This window comes from Mercenaria mercenaria, unplaced genomic scaffold (genome assembly GCF_021730395.1).
Source record: "Mercenaria mercenaria strain notata unplaced genomic scaffold, MADL_Memer_1 contig_2229, whole genome shotgun sequence".
Classification (NCBI taxonomy): Eukaryota; Metazoa; Mollusca; class Bivalvia; order Venerida; family Veneridae; genus Mercenaria; species Mercenaria mercenaria.
This window is the reverse complement of record NW_026460274.1, coordinates 6,369-26,026: the sequence shown is the minus strand read 5'-3', so window position 1 is coordinate 26,026 and position 19,658 is coordinate 6,369. Positions and strand designations below refer to the sequence as shown.

The window sequence follows — 19,658 nt, the reverse complement described above, 5'->3', positions numbered from 1 at the left end:
GACAACGTACGAGTGTCTTTTCGCATATATGTTTAGCCGGTGTTCTCTTACATGAAGCTTACATGAAACTTGGTATGATTGCCCTAACTCCTAGATGCTCAGCGCTTATATGCTATAAAATATAGCATTAAAATGACCCGAATGCCTTGGCTGTACTTCGCCGATAACGTTGAACCTCATTCTCTTACTGACTCAAAACATTACCAAACCAAACGTCTCTGTTTCAGATTTCCGATAATCAGCCTGTATTTGCTATCGTCTATCCCGTAAAGGTTTAATTTCTATGCTCTGGCCTTTACGCTCAAAACCTAGTTACAAAACTGCAAATCTTCTTTTGTCTCAAACGTCTTTTTTATATAATTTAGCTGCCTTAACAGTGTAGCTGCAACAGCTCATTTTTTCAAGGTACTGGGATAAATTATAAGTTGAATCCTTGATGTGTGGATACAGAATGACTTCATTGTAATTCATCTACTTATATATACCCTAGCAGAGGTGTGCTTTGACTGGTGCTATTAATGAAAATTGTTTTTGATTGGTCGTAATTCGAACATATTTTACATTGAATACACGAGTACTTGATCTAGCAAATAGTTGGTTCTCTTTTACTATACGATTGTATTTAACATCATGTATGATGCTAAGATCAAGCTATGACTGTTATTAACCCAAGTCGTTCATAAGGTTATAACACACTGAATAACTGTTCGTCTTTATACTATACACAATTGACATACTAGTATTTCCAATGGCTGAAGCACACATCAGGACCAATTTAGAATGTCTGTAACTTACATTTTCTTGAAGAATATTATCAGTGCTGAATAAAAATCAAAAGAAAAGCAGAGCGTATGTTTGATGCAAAATTTTTTTCAGTCAAATACAAAAATTGCAAAATCAGCTGAAAATAAGACCCCAGGTTGTAGTGTATGATATATGTTTCCATGACAAATTCTGTCATATTATTATTTCATTGTGAAAATGCTACCTACATGTCAAGCATAGATCTTTCATGTCATTTTAGAAAAATAATTACAAAATATTAGGAAAATAGCTCTACATATCCAAAAAAAAAGAAAAAAAAGGAAAAGGCTGAGGACTATTTGAATCTACCGTATTTTTCGTGCCATTTTCCTATTTAATGAAAGAAAATTAACTGAAAACACCTTGAAATGTAATTTTGCCTCAAAACCATGATTATCATATGGGAAATGATCTTACTAAGAAAGAAAAGTACCCATGCTTATATATTTTGTTAATAAATAAGGAAGTTATCGTTGCTTTACGACAATTTCTACTGCCGACTGACTCGGCAATTTTATCTGTATACTTCACTATTGCCCCGTATTGAATCTGCTGGCAGTATGTTTTCCATCTTAGGTAAACTGCACACTGTTACTAACAATAGCCACCTTATTATATGTAAAAACAATGATATGAGACAATTTGACATAAAATCGACGACAATTCTGGTTTAAATGCCGTTTTTATGGCGGCCATATTGGATTTAGGACGCCATTTTGTTTTCTTCTAAATTTCTGATTAGTTTACATTTTGCACAATATAGTAATCGAATGTAGTGCCAGAGTTGGATCTCGTTAGTTGCATAAATCTGTTGTTATGAGCCGATTCCAGAAATCCGCTGTTTCATTAATATTTTAAACATTTTAACCCCAAAAATAGACATTTTGCATCATGATACTTTTCTATACGTTTTATATGTTGTTGCATACATCTTGTATACTACTTACACACAAAAATCAATTCTTTGCGAGTTTTTTTCCTTTATTTGGCATTTTGGCCATAAATGCCTTTATTCTTTCAATTTCTCTTTTCGAGACATTTAATTCTTACGCCGCCATTTTTACCTAGCATGCGATTGGGACTTGCCGATTTCAATAGAATGCAACGTTATATATATACTGAATCGCGGTAGGGTGAAAGTAAGCACGTTGTTGTCGAGAAATGCACTAGGAATAGAAAAAAGATTAGTACTATTTATATTTGGACTACTTGTGACCAGCGGAGGCTTACATTTTATTTGGTAGTGATCAGCCTATTAGCCGCACCCTAAAAATGCGCATGCGCATGTATAAATTGTTTTAATTTGCTCTTTATCATGGCGGAAATGAGTCCTGGATAGTAGATCTAAAATATTTTGAGGTAAAATATATTTCTTTCTGGAGCCCACTAATATTTATAAATTTGTCAACACATATTATACTTTTGTGACTCAGTTCCTCTGATATTTACATAAAATAATGATGAATAGTTGCAAGGTATAAAGTTTAAGAGTTTAACTACAGTACATTAACGAACGTTCGAATCGAAACCGAAAGAACTTGAATAAAAATATCTTGTATTGAAATATTGAACGAATCAATACATATTCGAACGAATACAATTACACACTTCGGCTTCAGATAAAAGCCACAGTGAAAATCGTTAAATATCTTTGTTTACGCTTCTATAATGGTATTTTTAAAACAGGAAGTAAATATAGTCAGGTCATAACCCATTTTATTGCTTGTTATCATGGCGGAAATGTGTCCCGGGAATTACCGAAAATATGAGTAAATAGTTTTACTTTACTTTGTTATATATTATCTTATTGATATCTTGTAAATCAATCAATTGATTTAATTAAGCAACATCTAATAATATCTGAAATTATATTTAGATATTTAATTAACAAAGATCAGTAAATATATTATTATCAAATCGAAAGTAGTTTATCTTTTATTTGTACCAAACCGTTGAAAAATATTCATTACAAATTAGTTTTAGTTATACGAAATCATAAATCATTGACCGATTTGGGTGTAAATTATGTTTATGAGTTGACATATTTAACTGAAATGTTCATTGAGATAATAGTCAAACAAGCGTTTAACACATAATATCTCACCGATAACATTAGATAGTTTGCCCATAACATAAAATACAATGTTATTTAAAACATGTTAAGTTCGCTTAACAATTCTTTATACAGAATATAAGTTATAATCGTGTGTGTTATTGTTATAATGAATTTTCACTTTGTTTTTAGAAAATAGCATTTCAATGTTTTAATGTTATCAAAAAGGGAACCTTCTACTTGTTACGAATGTTGTTAATAGAGATTTTTTTATCTTACTTCGACGCGTACTGTGGCCTACGGACTACTGACTTATTATACGTTTTTTCTCATATTGTATAAGGCAGTTTTACTTAACAGAACAGTTGCATATTTAGCATCAGATTGTAATGCCATAATACTGTTTAGAACTATTCAAAACATCTTAGTGAGAAGACAACGATGCCAACGGATGTTTGCGTGTTATTACAGCGTATAATTAATTCGATGGTTTTATATACTATTTTTGCCCCCATCCTCCGCCGATATATCACTTTTTTGAGTATATAACCCCGTTTGGCGGAGCTCTTATTTTCAATTTGTTTAAAGTCAGGGTCTAATACGGTGTGTAGACACTCCATTTTAGTCAATACATTTACAGAGTTTTAAACAAATATAAATAATATTTTGTCTGCCTGATCAATAGTGTGGATAAAATGCCTATATAGTTTTTCTTTCATATTTGACGATTAATGGCTTCAATGTTTTGGCCAATTCAGAGTTGTTTTCCCTTAAAATTTCGTTGGAAGGTTACATCTCACTACACGTTTTATGATCTATGGTAACTCATGTGCAACACTGGCGAAATAACGTGTACTGAATGCCATCATAATACCATATAATATACGCATATTGATTCCTTTTTACAAAATTACAGATAAAGTTTAATAATGGAACACCGGGCGCAGCTTGAGAACAGGAAATATAGGAACTGGGTGAGGGCAGGACTAGGCATTAAATACGTAAAAGAAGGTTTGGAACCATTTTGCGACCATCTTGTCAACCAGCAGCATATTGCTATCTTAGATAAAGTTAAACATAAACACAATCTTTCGACAGTGACATGTGGACTTTGCGATGTACGCACACTCCAGCCTGACCATGTCCAATCCAAAACTAGGCAGTGTCCTCTTGGTCAAATGTACTGTAACTGCCAACATCCCCGCGGGAAAATTTCTTGTCCAAACAAAGTATGTGGCGCCATCTATGATGAAATTATTCAACTCCATGCTTCAACCCCTCCAGCGCCATACTGGAGAAACACGGATGCACAGCAGTGGTGTACTGAACCGTGGGCTGTTGCAAAATGTTTCATAAATGCTCCGGGATATGAACAGAAGATAAAAGCAGTTGAGTTTGACTGTCCTGGCTTGTTGCATGTTTTGCTTAAAAACCAAGATTTTCAGCAACACATCAAGTGCACAGTAACTGGTACAGATGTTTTCTCAAGGGTAAATAGTAATTTTTCTTTTTCTTATATTTCTTGTTTTATCCAATATGCACAATTATTGGTTTATGATAACCGTGCGGCATTACGTTATAAAGCTTTTAAATAATACTGTTATGATTCGTAAATAAATAAAGAGCTTCTTTAATTTTCCATTGTTGCCTCATGAAATTAACAGTGTTGTTTACGCAATCAGGTATAACTCACTAACGACCCGCCTAAATAAGTGTTCTAGATAATCTGTTGCGTACAGCGTACCTCACACATAATACTTTATTTTTACAGGTACGCATGTCTAGAAACAATATATTTCATTCTAATAGCATGGAACTAGAAGACTCTGAGGTTAAAAGTCATATAGATGATATGATAGAACTGTTGGAAGATGACACAGAAATTAAACACAGACAAGAATCCAAAGCTGCGGTCAAAAAATTGCAAGAGGTAAAACAACTTGTTCTTGTCTCAATACATGTAACACTTTTCTTATTGTATCACTTTTCAAGGAAACTATCCAGATAGAAAAGTGTTGTAAAAATTTTGGTTGATGTAATAGATTCCCTTTAAGCTTTTCAGTATTATACACGTTATCAAATAAACGGTCCTATTATTTGAAATAGCTAGAGGTAATAAAACTCGCTTGATCCAAAATGAGAAAATCAGGGTTAGTACGAAAAAGCCGGGCTGATGCAGAATTCAAGCATTTTAAGCACTCCAGCATTTTAGCTAAACATTTTACTTTAGGCCATGTCGCTCACGTCGTCTTTTATAGTTGCCGTAATTCCGTTTACATTAGAATTAATTTAAACCATTTAAAATAGTTTTCAGGTGAACTCGTAAACATATAACATTGTTGCTAATCTTTGCTAAAATAGTAATTATTGAATTCTAGTAAAGTTGAATAATAACATTGTCATAAAGCATTTTATTTTGCACTAGCCTCAAACCATGTTACTAGCAGCAACCTTCGGCAAATATTAAGGCCAATTGGAAACCAGTTTACTAATATAATGTATACATGGTATATATCATTGAACCGGATTGACTAAGTAGCTATGTTCTTTAATGGCGCCCTCAATGTCTAATACAAAAATGTATTTGAAATTATAATGAATGTTCCATACTGTTGTTTTCTTTTTCACTTTTAATGAAGTCGGAGATCAGTTCATCCACAATATCCCGTATGATGTGGTCACCATAATATGCATTTTCCCAGAAGATATCATAAAGTATTGGTGACACTACTGCGTCACAAACAGATAACTGTCATTGTTGAACAGCAAAACATCCCACTAATTACTTTGTACTGCAACAATGTTTATTCGTCAACTCATTTACATTTTATCGGCGTAAAATTGTTTACAAAGTATCCAAATAACACCGATCTGCCGACTGAATGGTCCTGTGATTTTTCCGATAAATTGCAACCTGTTCTTCGGTAACCATGGCACTCGTTTGGCCATTTTTGGAACCGAATATGGGTACAAACATTCCCCTCCTAAAATAATATTTTTCCCCTTTCTCAGAAGAAAATTCACCTGACGATAGGTTGTTTGACACAAATAGATATTATATTAGATTTTAATATTATATAGTGCCTCTAAGGAAGATTACTGTTGCAATATAGTCACATTAGTTTGGAATGATTGAAAATAGTAACAACAAGGGATCACAGAGTTATCTTGGCGCCCACCAATGTGCCATAATTTCAAGACTTACTGACTAGCTCAAGGTCAAATTTCATTTCCGTACACAACACTGTTCATGTGGTCCAAATTCAAAAGATGTAGCTAGTGTAATGTGAAAGAAGGTCACTAGATGATTTTCAAGGACAAAGTTCTTTGTACACAAAACTATGCATATGCATCAAATTTGAAAGCTGTAGCTTGAGAAATTTGAAAGTAGGTCACTAGGTCAATCTTAAAGTCAAAGTTTAATTCGGTACACAAAACTATGCAAGTGGTCCAAGTATGAAGGCTGTAGCTTGAGAAATGTGTAAGTAGGTTATTAGGTCAAAATCAAGGTCAAATTTCACTTAGGAACACAAATCTATGCATGTGGTCCAAATTTGAGGCCTGTACCTTCAAAAATCTGAAAGTAGGTCACTAGGTCAATGTCAAGGTAATAGTTTGTTTCAGTACACAATCCTATGCATGTGGTCTAAATTTGAAGCATGCAGCTATAGAAATGTAAAAGTAGCTCACTAGGTCAATCTTAAGGTCAAAGTTCATTTCGTTACCTAAAACTATTCAAGTGGTCAAAATCTGAAGGCTGTAGCTTGAGAAATGTAAAAGTAGGTCACTAGGTCAAAATCAAGGTCAAATCTTATTTTAGAATACAAAACTATACATGTGGTGAAAATAAGTTACATATACATGGCTTAAACTTTCCCTTTTCATATTAAAATGTTGAAAAATTCCCCTTCCTGAGAAGGTACCTGTCCCCAAAAGTTGTCTAGTGCCCTGATACTGTAAGCAAAAAATACTTTATTGTTAGTGTGAGATTGGTAAAATACTCGATTGGTTTTAGCAAATACCCAATTACTTCTGAAAAGGCTGGGTAATGATATTATTTTTACCCAATTCAAATTCTGAATACTCAATTCAGACAAAAAGTGAAGGGAAAAATCGAGACCACTTTTCTGTAGTACAACATGCATGCTCTATCCAATTTTGAGGTGTATTTTGACCAATCTCTACCTGGTAAAGATTTTATGGTGGACTTACATTTTTTTTTTTTTGATTTAAGATTAACTTCCCTTAGTTGTTACTATAAATAACTCTTATATTGTTACTTTTTTATAATTGACCATAGGGAAAAAACAAAACCACTTTTCTGTGGTACAACATAGATGTTACTTTCAAATTTTAGGTGTATTTTAAGGTCTCTCTACCTGGTAAAGAATTGTTTTGTGGACTTAGGAAAAAAAAGACTTACATTACTAAACAACCACAAAATTAAAATTAATTTGCAATACAGCAGCTAGAGTAAAGAAATTTGCTGTGACTGGCATATATTGTGACATTCTGGCACTCTTATTTTTTTGTACAGACCTGTTCTCCGCAACTAACTGCCAATTTCCCGACATGAATTATCAGAGGTGGTGGACGAATGATTTCAGACATAATATCTTTCATCAATTCGTCACAGATAACATACACCCCGCCCGTGGATCGAACTCGCGACCCCGCGATTCGTAGACCATTGCTCTTCCTACTGAGCTAAGCTGGCGACTTTATGTATTTAGTAGTGGCAATCAATATAACAAATGTGAAATATTGTACATTCTTAGTGTGCTCTCTACATTGCAAGTTTTTTATCCCCCCGAAGGGAGGCAAAATAGTTTTAAACTGTCCGTCCGTTAGTTAGTTAGTTCGTTCGTTAGTCACAACGTTAACTTTTAGCATGAAGGCACTTTACTCGCGAACTACTGCACCCAGGACCTCCAAACTTTACATGCTGATAGTACTTATTGAGTACACCAGCCCTACTGACTTTAAAGTGTTACCAGGTTAAAAGTCAAGGTCACAGGGGTCAATGTTATCTTTCTCCAAAATTACCAGGTCAAAGGTCAAGGTCACAGGGGCCAATGTTAACTTTCTGAAAGAAGGCACTTTACTCGCGAACCACTGCACCCAGGAACTTGAAACTTTACATGCTGATAGTACCTATTGATTACACCACTCCTACTGACTTTGGGGTTACCAGGTCAAAGGTCAAGGTCACAGGGGTCAACGTTAACTTTTTGCATGAAGGCACTTTACTCGCGAACCACTGCACCTAGGGCCTTCAAACCTCACATGCTGATAGTACTTATTGAATACACCACTCCTACTGACTATAGAGTCACCAAATTAAAGGTCAAGGTCACAGGGTCCAACATTAATTCTTTGCATGAAGGCACTTTTCTTGCCAACCACTTCACCCAGGACTTTCAAACTTTACATGCTGACAGTACTTTATGAGTACACCAACCCTTCTGACTTTTGAGTCACCAGGTCAAAGGTCAAGGTCACAGGGTGCCAACGTTAACTTTTTGCATGAAGGCACTTTACATGCAAACCACTTCATTCAAAACCTTCAAACTTCACATGCTGAAAGTACTTATTGAGGACACCACCCCTGCTGACTTTGGGGTCACCTGGTCAAAGGTCAAGGTGCTGCGGGGGACTTTGTCACCATTAGTGACAGCTCTTGTTTCCAGATATATGTAGGTCATATCAGCAAAAAACATCATTATTACGCACACATATTATCTAATTAATAACAGAAACTGATTTCTAATTTGGCATGTGTTTGAAATCAAAACGGTAAAACAATAACTCATGGTCGCCAGAAGGATTTGCAATTATTTGTCGTTTACAATAATCTTATCTCTCTTATAACAGAATAGCTTATCTCTATGCGTATGCGCTTTTAGAGCATTTGATCTTTTTACACAGTTCGTTAAATTTTTACAGCTGAAGCAGGAATATTTCATTATATCAACTACAGACGCGGCTGAAATCCGCCGCGCTGCCATGACTGCAATCAAAGAAAAGGAAAAGGAGTTTGAACAGACGATAGTAGATGCAGGAAATAAACTCCAGCAGACAGGACAGCAAATTAAAAAGGAATTGTTGAATACAGAAAATGAGTCAAAAAAGAAAATTGAACAGAAAGGAATTGAGATCGAAAAGCAGCTGACAAGAACTGAGGATGAAGCGAAAGAAAAAATAGAGCAGAAACTTGAAGAATCAAAGCAGCAATTAGAGGTACGATTCAAAATTATACGATTCCATTTAAACGAAAATACCCGTCTCAATCTGTATTGAATCGTGGTGTAAATTTCAATATGGTAAAGTTATCAAATAGATACGTTTATCATTGAAAACTTTACTTCAAGTATAGTGTTATAATATTGGCTACAAATCGAAAATTCATGTTCGTGTAAGGTCTTACGGTTATTTTGGCAACTATTTCTATTTAATTAGAATAAAATAGCTACTGACAAAAACATTTGTTTCCATTATATATATACAAAATACAAACATTTGTTTCTGTAAAAAGTAAAGAAAATACAGCGAAATCGATGTTTATTAAAATATTGAAAGACAGTCATTATGTAAGTATATCTAGAAACCGTCATCTGTACTTTTATGGAAAGGTCCTACTGTAGACATTTGAAATTTGCAGTTGCTATCTATCTTTAAAAATAAGTTTTAGAACAACTTTGAAAATAATATGAATTCTCCTGCTTGTAACACAGTAGGTCCTTTGTTTGATATGCAGAGAGACCAGAAATTCAGTTTAGAAATCGTAACTGCTATTTGTTACGTAAACAAACCAAACAACCAATATGGGTGCCTTGTTGAAGATGCTGGACATTTTCTTGTAAAATGTCCAAATGCTTAATGATGAATTCATCAGTTTAGAAAGACTATTGTTCTGTCTACATGATAATTCCTATTCCTTTATATCTGGGTGAAAATTCATTCTTGCAAGCGTGTTGTTTGCTTTTCTATGGTGCTAACATAATAAAATAAGCCACCTTTAAACTAGGGATAACAGGACTTTTTAAATCATTTAATACAGAGTCACAAAAGAACAATCGAAGGGTCAATGACGAGTACCGCTGAGACTAGAAATGAATCTGTGACTAGCGAGGAAAAAACAGGTAATTTCTTTCAGAATTCTAAGACGGCGTCGTTTTAAATCGTTTTAAAAATATTTTGTGATATCCTAAATCATTTTATGATATCCTTTACTTCCATTTGTGATATCCATTTATGTATTTTGTTACATCTTAAAAGATGATGTAGTTAATGATATCAATTATAGAAATCAGTAGTTCAAACGCAATAGTGTCCTTGAACATATTAAATATCGTTTTTGATTTTGGATATCAATTATCTTTTTGATGAATTCTCAAAAATTTGATATCCATGGTTTATTTAATATCATTAGATGTTATAATTTACAATATCATGATATAATAATGGTATCATGTAATATCCATAAATGAGATTATTAATATCACCATTTGTGATATTCGTTAATAAATAAGGAAATTCATAAATGTATTTAGAATATCACAAAACAGTGAGCATAATGTTGAATAAAATTGAAAAGGCTTCAAATACGTTTAGTTTGTTCAAAAACTGCTATTTCTTCAGTATTTTTCTTTCTGTAGATTGCACTTCAAGTAATTTTGCTCTGCGCCATCGTGAACTCGCTTGACGCTGAAGCATGCGATGCACAAACCAATTTTTTTTATATTTACATTTATGGGTGAGTAAAAGTTAAAAACATGTTAGAGCTTTGGAAGTGCCTCTTCTAAGTCATAATGGCAGACTAATTTTCAAAGATTCATTACACGGCGTCAAGTTGTAACGAAACGCTTTCTTTTACAATGCACATTCACATGTTTCGTTAAACGGCTTCATATTGGGATGAATGACATCAATTTTTTATACGTCGCTCAGAATTAGAATGCATGGTGTCATTATGCATAAGACGGCGCCAGTTTTAATGAATCGTTTCGTTTCACACCGCATGAATTCATGTTGCGATAAACGTCTCCAAGTTAGCGTCAAGTTTTAATACACCAGTCTAATTAACAAATAGCGATTTCAGTATGCATTCTGACATTTATCGATCTGATTGCCAGTTCAACAAAAAAGAAAGTGAAGCTCTGTAAGTTCCAAGATAAACAATGGTTGACGCGCGGACCGCTAAGAGAACATTATACTGTTAATTATGACGTCAAATTGCAGCATGACGTCCACTTCATTACTACTCGGATAAATGAAATCCAGCATATTTTTTCTACAATATTCAATTGAACATGCAAGCTTGTCGTCTTATTTATCACGGTCAATCATTCAGATGCTTAGATACTATTTTTCCAAGTCCCGAGTATCTGAACGATCATATATAAGACAGCAAACCACTTGAAGGTCTTAATCGTTTGTTGATTAGACAGCGTCAACTTATAATATATCATTTCGGTTTACACTGCACGTATTAATGTAATGTTATATGGATTCACCTTGAGATGCATGGTATCATTTGTTTTCGGATGATTTCATATTGTACATTTGTATTGCATCGCAACAAATTTTTCAATGCATTTATTAATGTAAATCGAGCGGCACGAAGTTTTCAAAATACAATCCTTTGAACACAATAATATTGAATATTATTGATCAGATTGCGGCTTTAGTCTAGACGGTTCTGAAATGCACTGCAGTCTGATTAATTTGTTAAAGGATGAATTTTACATTTACTAATTTTGGCAGTAACCGCTGCTCAGGTACGTACCAGATGTGAGTATTATAGACATGAAATCATTGAACATCTCACTTAAATGGTAGAATTTCAATATGAACGCGTGATGGTTTAAAAAAGATTATTGCATATTTATGAAACAGTATTTAGACTGCAGACAGAAATTTCCTTACATAAAACATGTAGACGTATTCTGTTTTGTGTACACCAATATTTTAGGGAATTAGATCAGGGTAGAATATATTCCGCATTTCGGTAACTGTTGAGTGTTAAGGTAGTTCTGCACGTTTGATAAACCGGAAGTCATGGCGTAACGTCATTTATCCGGAAAACGTATAATAAAGCCTAGATTCGGCGTACGCAAATGAAAATCGTTTTATGAATTAATGACAATCTGTGAGTTAATTTATTTAAATGGCAATGTTACTTTATTTCTAAAGTCAAAATATGATGTGAAAACATATGACACGTTAAAGATTTCAAAATAATGTCTTAAAATTAGCGTGTAATGTCCGGTTCACTTTAATAATGGTTAAATATCTCAAAAATAAGCACACGGACATAAACATTTTATTTCACCAAATTATAGACCATGTGTTTATTTACAAATGTGAGAAGTTTCATCACAATCTACATTGTGGAAAAAATTCTATTCGCGAAAATGTTATGTAAAGTCATGATTTTCTCATAGACTCCCATTGTGAAATATTTCATGATGTCCAAATTTTTCAAATCGGTCGAGCAAAAAATCAAGCACACGACCCTATTATTTTTATTTGCTGAATTTTCTATGTATATTCTGAAGTTTCGAAAAATCAGAGTTTAATCAAATTCTACATTGTAGAAAAAAGTTCGATCCAAACGTGCAGAACTACCTTAAATGTTCATATGTTTAGAATAATTATGCTAATCGAATGCAAACATATAATTGCTATTGTGTTTTGAAGACTTGCAGATGAAACTGGTCAAACTATATGAAATACACGTTAGAAAGATTGCTCCGCTGCCCCGCCTACATAAAGATCGAAGGAATGTAAGTGAAATGTATGTTACTCCCTGGATGACTGTAGAAGTAAGGAAAGAAGCGTTTGACGGAAAAAATGAAGAGTCTAATGAATGGGAAGAAGTTAAGGTTTCAATGGACGAAATATTCAGAAATAAAGAAAGGTCCGCAAAAAATGTCTACGTAATCGGAGAAGCTGGCACAGGGAAAACCACGTTTTGTAAAATGCTGGTGCATTTCTGGGTTATCGCTCATCAGTATCAGGAATACAGTTTAGACGTGCCTGACATAGTGAAAGAAATGAAACACTTTAAATTCTTATTTTATATTTCACTTCAACACTTTTCTGACTGTGACAGTATAGAAAATATGTTAAAGAAATCTTACAGTGATCCTGAGCTTAGAGATATTTTACGAAATGACTCCAGTGCATGTCTTATAATACTTGACGGTCTCGACGAATGGGACCCAGAAAGGAAACATATTTCACAGTTTCTTACCCCAGGACTTCCAGGACGTGAGCTCGATACGGACTATACCATTATTACAACTTCAAGACAATGGAAATTTGATGCTCTGCCACTTAGTTGTATTGAGGTAGATAAAAAAATCAAACTAAATGGAATTGATAAATATGAAATAAGAAATTTCATTAAAAAAACAGTCGAATCATTAAATGACATCTATCAAAAAAGTAAAAATGCAGAGGAGTGTATAACTGATCTTCGAAGTAGACAAGTGTCCGACATTAGCCATACACCATTGGTATTGCAACAACTTATTTCTCTATGGTTTCATAATAAACTCAAAGATAATTCGAAGTGTGCTATATACAGAAGTATGTTAGACCTCTTTCTAGAGTGGAAAACACTTGGGACTTCTGAAAGTCAAGACCAACTGTATGCTATCAATACCACCAGTAGAAATACATGGGTGATACAGTACCTTTCATATTTAGCGTACGAAACCTTGTTTGACAAAAATAAAGAAACCACACTGACGTTCAGTAGTTCAACACCTACCCAGTTGAACATACCAAGTGATGTGATAAAGGACTGTTTGGCCAGTGGCATTTTAAAAGAAGAGCGAAACGTAAGTTTGACTGAAAGTATACAATCATCAATTTCCTTCTTTCACAAATCAATGCAAGAATATCTAGCTGCAGTGTATATCGCTAGTCAGTTCAGAGAAATGCTAAAATCGCAGAAGGATGAACATGATCTTACAGATGTCTGCGTAAGGAAATACTTCGGTAGTTGCAAAACAGTTGTTGATATTTTAGAACAGTCAAACGTGTTAATTATACTTTGTGGATTAGAACCACGTTTGTTGACAAAGATTAGTGAATTTTTCTATAACGTAACAATTGTTGACAAAATGGTGGTTAAGGAAAGAAATAAATTTATGGATCGTCATCAAATAAGTCTAGATCATCATAAATTGATCAATGATATTCAAGCGTGCATTTTAAAGTGCATTGAAGAAGTTATGTTGATTACAAACAATGCTCGATTACGTGTTTATATTGCCGATCTTTACGTTGACCTTTCAACAGATTTGCTACGTTATGTTCATAATATTGTTTTGAAAAATGTTCTATCCATAGCAATAGTAGACGGTAAATACATCAGGATAGCCCTTTATAAGAATGATGATTATAAAGAAACATTTTATTGTGCCGTGAAACATTTAGTAAAATGTGATCAATTAAAGGTCATTAAATATACATCTGATACCTTTAGTGACAGTAGGATTAAAAATGAAGTTACTACAATACTTGAGACAAATGTTCGCACGCTTGAAACTATCCATTTGAGAAATGTAGACTATAATATTATAACGATAGCACGTCTTGTTTCAGTATTACCGAAAATGCGACAATTAATTTCCCTCCAGGTGTACTGTGAGTCCTATGTAATTTTTTTAACACATGATGATATTGTGGCGTTGTGTAAATTCCTAAAGCAGACTACAAGTCTTCAACATATATCGCTCGGGAGTTATTGTTGTAAAGGCGATAAACACATGATAGACCTATCAAAACATAAACAACTTCAACATGTTGATTTTAGGTGTACTTCATTGTGTATGGTCAGTTGTAACACTGACAATCTAGAAACATGTAAGCTTAACATTACAAACGATGACATGATGAAACAAGTGTGTAACAGTCTATATAAAGCAGATAAATTAAAACATCTTGAGCTGTTTGACTATTATTCTGTGTGCTCTAACGAAACTGTTACTAAAAGTCTTACCAGACTGCTACCATCATTAGTCAGTCTCAGTTCTCTAACGTTATGGGATTTTACTTTTACTGACAATATTATAGAACGTCCGTGTGATATGAAGAATCTGAAAGAAATAACACTTTTCCGTGCAACAATGAGTCTGACAACGTGGTGCAAGTTTATAAACAGTCTTCATGAGCTGCCACAGGTAGTAAAGGTGAACACACACAGGGTGTATATTAAAGATGGGACAATATCCGGATTCTGTTTCTCTGATGAAAAAGAAGAGGCATCTGCATACCAGTATGTTAGAGAGAAAACGAATTTATTCCGTGTGACCAACGATAGTCTATATCCTTTTCAATTTACTACTAAGAAATAGTGACTCTGAATATGAGTTTATTATGATGTAAATTTAGATCATGTGAGTAGGCAAAAATTTTGACAGTGTTTCATGAAAACTGTACAGCACAAATGTTTCATATTAGATCTAAGCTTATATTACAGCATTTCATATTATATTCTGCATTTTAATTCGTTGTGAAAAATGAAGTACTTCTAGAGTAATATTTTTTTTAAATGTAAAAAAAAATATTTTTATTTGTCAATTATTGTAATAAAACGCAAAAGTATTTTACTTTGGATACTTCTAAACTGTAAATATAGTTACCTTAACACATTCACATAATCTACATGATATATATGTACATGATAATGACAAATAAATTTAGGTACCGCGTTAATCACGCAATACATATTTGATTTGAAATAGAAGGAACTTAGTTGAACTTTTTATCATATTCATAACTTACCAATTTGAAAATATTAATTGATTTATCTTTATATTAGATACTTGCTTATTGCTTAAACTACTTTGACATTATAATGTACATGTGGTGGCTCGTCACTTTAAAATAATGTCGGCAGGATTGCTTCAACAGCTTCTTATTCTGTGCGTATTATATAGACTACTATATGTAAATTGTAACACTTTTCGGCAAAGTTTATTGATGTCTACTATTGACTTAAGGAATGCAAATTTGTGTAACATATTAGAGCCAAATAAGTTGGTAATTATAATTCAGTAAATATTATTATAGAACAACTCAACGTCTGCTATCTTGAAACGACGTAAATGTACAGTACTATTTGACATTTTTAAAACCATTTTAGTTTTAGGATATTAGAATAGTATGTAGAAATATGCACGAGCTCTGCAGCGGAAATATTGCGCGACTTTAGGTGTGAAATATTATGCCAAGAACGAGTGCAAATTCCAGATACAAATTTCATAATATCTTTGATACATGCAGTCTGATCATGATCTGCACTATTTGTCATTCAGTTAGTATCCTTATGGTACCCCTTTTAACAGTAAATGGTTCCGTATAAATTGAATGATGGATATGTTCATTATAGAAATTTAGCAGGAAAAGGTGTACGCGTAACACATCTTGGTTTATATTAGGAAAAGTAGTCTGATTAACATGAATCTGCATGGGGACTGTAGATAGGAAAATAATTTTGTGATTAATTGCAGAGATTAATCTACCCTCTGACATGAGTAAAAAAAACTTTGGAGATATATTGAATAAAATGTATTTAATTCATTCACAAAAATGATTTGAAGGATCTTGAAAAAAAAGTTGTTTTTTTTTTGTTTTTTTTTGTTGTTGTTTTTTTTTTTCAGTTTCCAGTCTCTTCCCTCTTAGAATTAAACTGACAGTATTTTGATACATACATTTTCAAATTTAAATTGTAATTTATATATACATACTGGGATCTTTTACAATTAGTAAAAATGATTTCTCTCTCTATCTTACTCACCAAGTCATAAAAGCAAAGCACTGCTTATTGAACTCTTGTGGCAGTCGGCCTAAGATTAGGTTTGCAATGATCGTAATGAGATGGTGATTACTAGCGGGTATGAAATCTGTCCGGTTCAGAATCGCATTTGTCCAGTCGTTAGAGACAGAGGCAAGAGATATTGTAATTTTTTTCAGAAAGTGGTATCAGAGAGGATTGATTTTATTGCCATTGCTTTACATTTAACGACTGATGCCAGTCTAAAAGCTATGGAACAACTGGAAATGATGTCGCAAATGTCGTCATGCTCCCGATATGAAATATGAACGTCTACATGAAATAATATAGCATACTCATTTACAATCTTCGCTAAATTACAGTAAAACCTGAAACGTCAACATTTTTCCATATTGACGTTCAAAATTTCATATCGGTGTATGACGTCATTTGTGACGTTAGTTTCATGCATTCCGTTCCGTTTAAAAGTTCTTTAGAGACAATAATATCAATTTAACTCATGCTAAAGAATAAATTATATAATTCATATAATAAGAGTCTAGAATGTGCATGTGATAAGAATATTATTACATTTGCATCGAGAGATAATTATGCTCTCGTTCTTTTGAGGAATGATATTGCGTTCCTAAAGTTGCGCAATATTTCTGATAAAGAACTTGTGCATATATCTCGATACAAATCTAATAACCTATAATTATCGACGTTTCATGTTCCATTGTAACTAACTTACCGGAGTTTATAGCTAAGTATTTTATATTGTGTAACAGAAATGGTAAATTTCTGTGTTTACAGTAAAACAACTTCGATATTATATGTGTGATGTCACGTCAAAATAGCTTTTAAAATATTTAGATGAAATTTTATGAAAGTACAAAAGGATTTAATTATATCTACCACCACACAGTGGTGTGGGAGACATATTTATTTACTCCAGTCTGTGTTTGTGTCTGTGTGTGTGTCTGTCACAAAGATTGTCCGCACTCTAAGTCAAACATTTCTCATCCGGTCTTCACCAAACTTGTAAAAATGTGTTTGACGATAAGACCTCGGCCAAGTTCGATAACTAGCCAAATCGGTTTAGACATATTGGAGTTACGGCCCTTGAATTACCAAATATCGGCCTTTTAACCCTTGTCCGCACTCTAAGTCAAACATGTCTTATCCGATCTTCACCAAACTTGAACAAAATGTGTTTGAATATAAGACCTCGGCAAAGTTCGATAACTAACCAAATCGGTTTTGACATATTGGAGTTACGGCCCTTGAATTACTGAAAAATCGGCCTTTTTACTATTGTCCGTACTCCAAGTCGAAAATTTGTCATCAAATCTTCACAAAACTTGAACAAAATATGTTTGACCATAAGACCTTGGCCAAAGTTCGATGACTAGCCAACACGGTTCAGGTATTTTGGAGTTACGGCCTTTGAATTACCTGAAAATCGGCCTTTTTAATTTTATCGCACTCCAAGTCGAAAATTTCTCATCCGAATTTCACAAAATTTGAACAAAATATGTTTGACCAGGAGACCACGGACAAGTTCGATAATGAGCCAAATTGGTCCAGGCATTTTGGAGGTCTGGCCCTTGAATTGAGTAAACAGTATATAAAGACTGACTTGTATTTTGATGATTAGGCAGTTGTGGGAGAATTCTCTTTTCTCAAAAGCAGCTCCAGTTATGATATGGAAATGGTAATATCTAAAAATCTGAAACAACGGAGGTGTGAAATTATTTCAGTCAGGAGCTCCATTTCACCGCGACATCTCACATTTACTGGGAACAATGTCTGATGATTTGTATTATAAATATGTCTATCCTTCAGTCTATAAATAAATTTTGAAAATTTAAAGATGTTTTATGATTTTTGATAGTTACTATAGACAATTTAAGCCGAATTATGTTGGTAATCTGGCTCATTGATACTTCTTGTACTGTAATTACTGACCTGACCTATCGATCCCATTTCTTTGAATACTAAGCTGACCGAATGCTCCCAGTGCTGTAGCACTCCCAAATCTTCAAATGCTGAGCTGAACGATCGCTGTTTAGGTTGTAAAACTGTATTCATCGATACTTCCTGTGCTGTAAATACTGAGCTGAAAGATCGCCCTTTGTGCTGCAAAACTGTTAAGCTGAACGATACTCCGTGTGCTGTAAATACTGAGCTGACCAATCGCTCCCTGTGCTGTAAATACTGAGCTGACCAATCGGTCCCTGTGCTGTAAATACTGGGCTGACCAATCGCTCCCTGTGTTGTAAATACTGACCTGACTGATCGCCCCGTGCTGTAAATACTGGGCTGACCAATTGCTCCCTGTGTTGTAAATACTGAGCTGACCAATCGCTCCCTGTGCTGTAAATACTGGGCTGACCAATCGCTCCCTGTGCTGTAAATACTGGGCTGACCAATCGCTCCCTGTGTTGTAAATACTGACCTGACCAATCGCTCCATGTGTTGTAAATACTGGACTGACCGATGAGTCTCCCTGTGCTGTAAATTCTGAGCTGACCGATCGCTCCCTGTGCTGTAAATACTGGGCTGACCGATCGCTTCCTGTGTTCCCAGTAAACACCTGACGTCGTACCGACGTTGGTTAGACGTTGGATTTTGGTCGCGACGTCGGCGACCTGAATCCAATGTCTAAACAACGTCATAACCACGACGTCTAATAGACGTCAGACTTAGACGTCTAGGAGACGTTGGAATTAGGTTGTTTTCATTTATGAAATTAACTGGTGTAATTTTGCTATTATAGTTTAAAGATAGTTATGCCTGAACATGCGCTTATAAATAATAGTTCATTAGCACATCAAACATTATCATTAATTATGTTACAAAATCGCATGAGATTGTCTATTTTCGGAAACGGATTTCTTTTTTACCAATTTAAAACAGTTCAGGAAAAAATTGCATTCTATACACATGTATAAATTATTCTAAATTCAACTTAAGGATCTTCTTCTACACATGTTGTTTATTAGTCAT

General features: G+C 34.1%; 1 protein-coding gene across 1 annotated transcript; it reads left to right on the top strand.

Moving 5' to 3' along the window:
• The first annotated feature begins 2,102 nt into the window (after positions 1-2,102).
• Positions 2,103-16,480, top strand: LOC128552283 (uncharacterized). The gene is made up of 6 exons (XM_053533313.1): positions 2,103-2,163; positions 3,774-4,347; positions 4,629-4,787; positions 8,804-9,097; positions 9,918-9,999; positions 12,560-16,480. Exons 2-6 carry the CDS (start codon positions 3,787-3,789, stop codon positions 15,226-15,228), a joined length of 3,765 nt encoding a protein of 1,254 aa, XP_053389288.1. The 5' UTR covers positions 2,103-2,163; positions 3,774-3,786; the 3' UTR covers positions 15,229-16,480.
• The last annotated feature ends 3,178 nt before the right edge of the window (positions 16,481-19,658 follow it).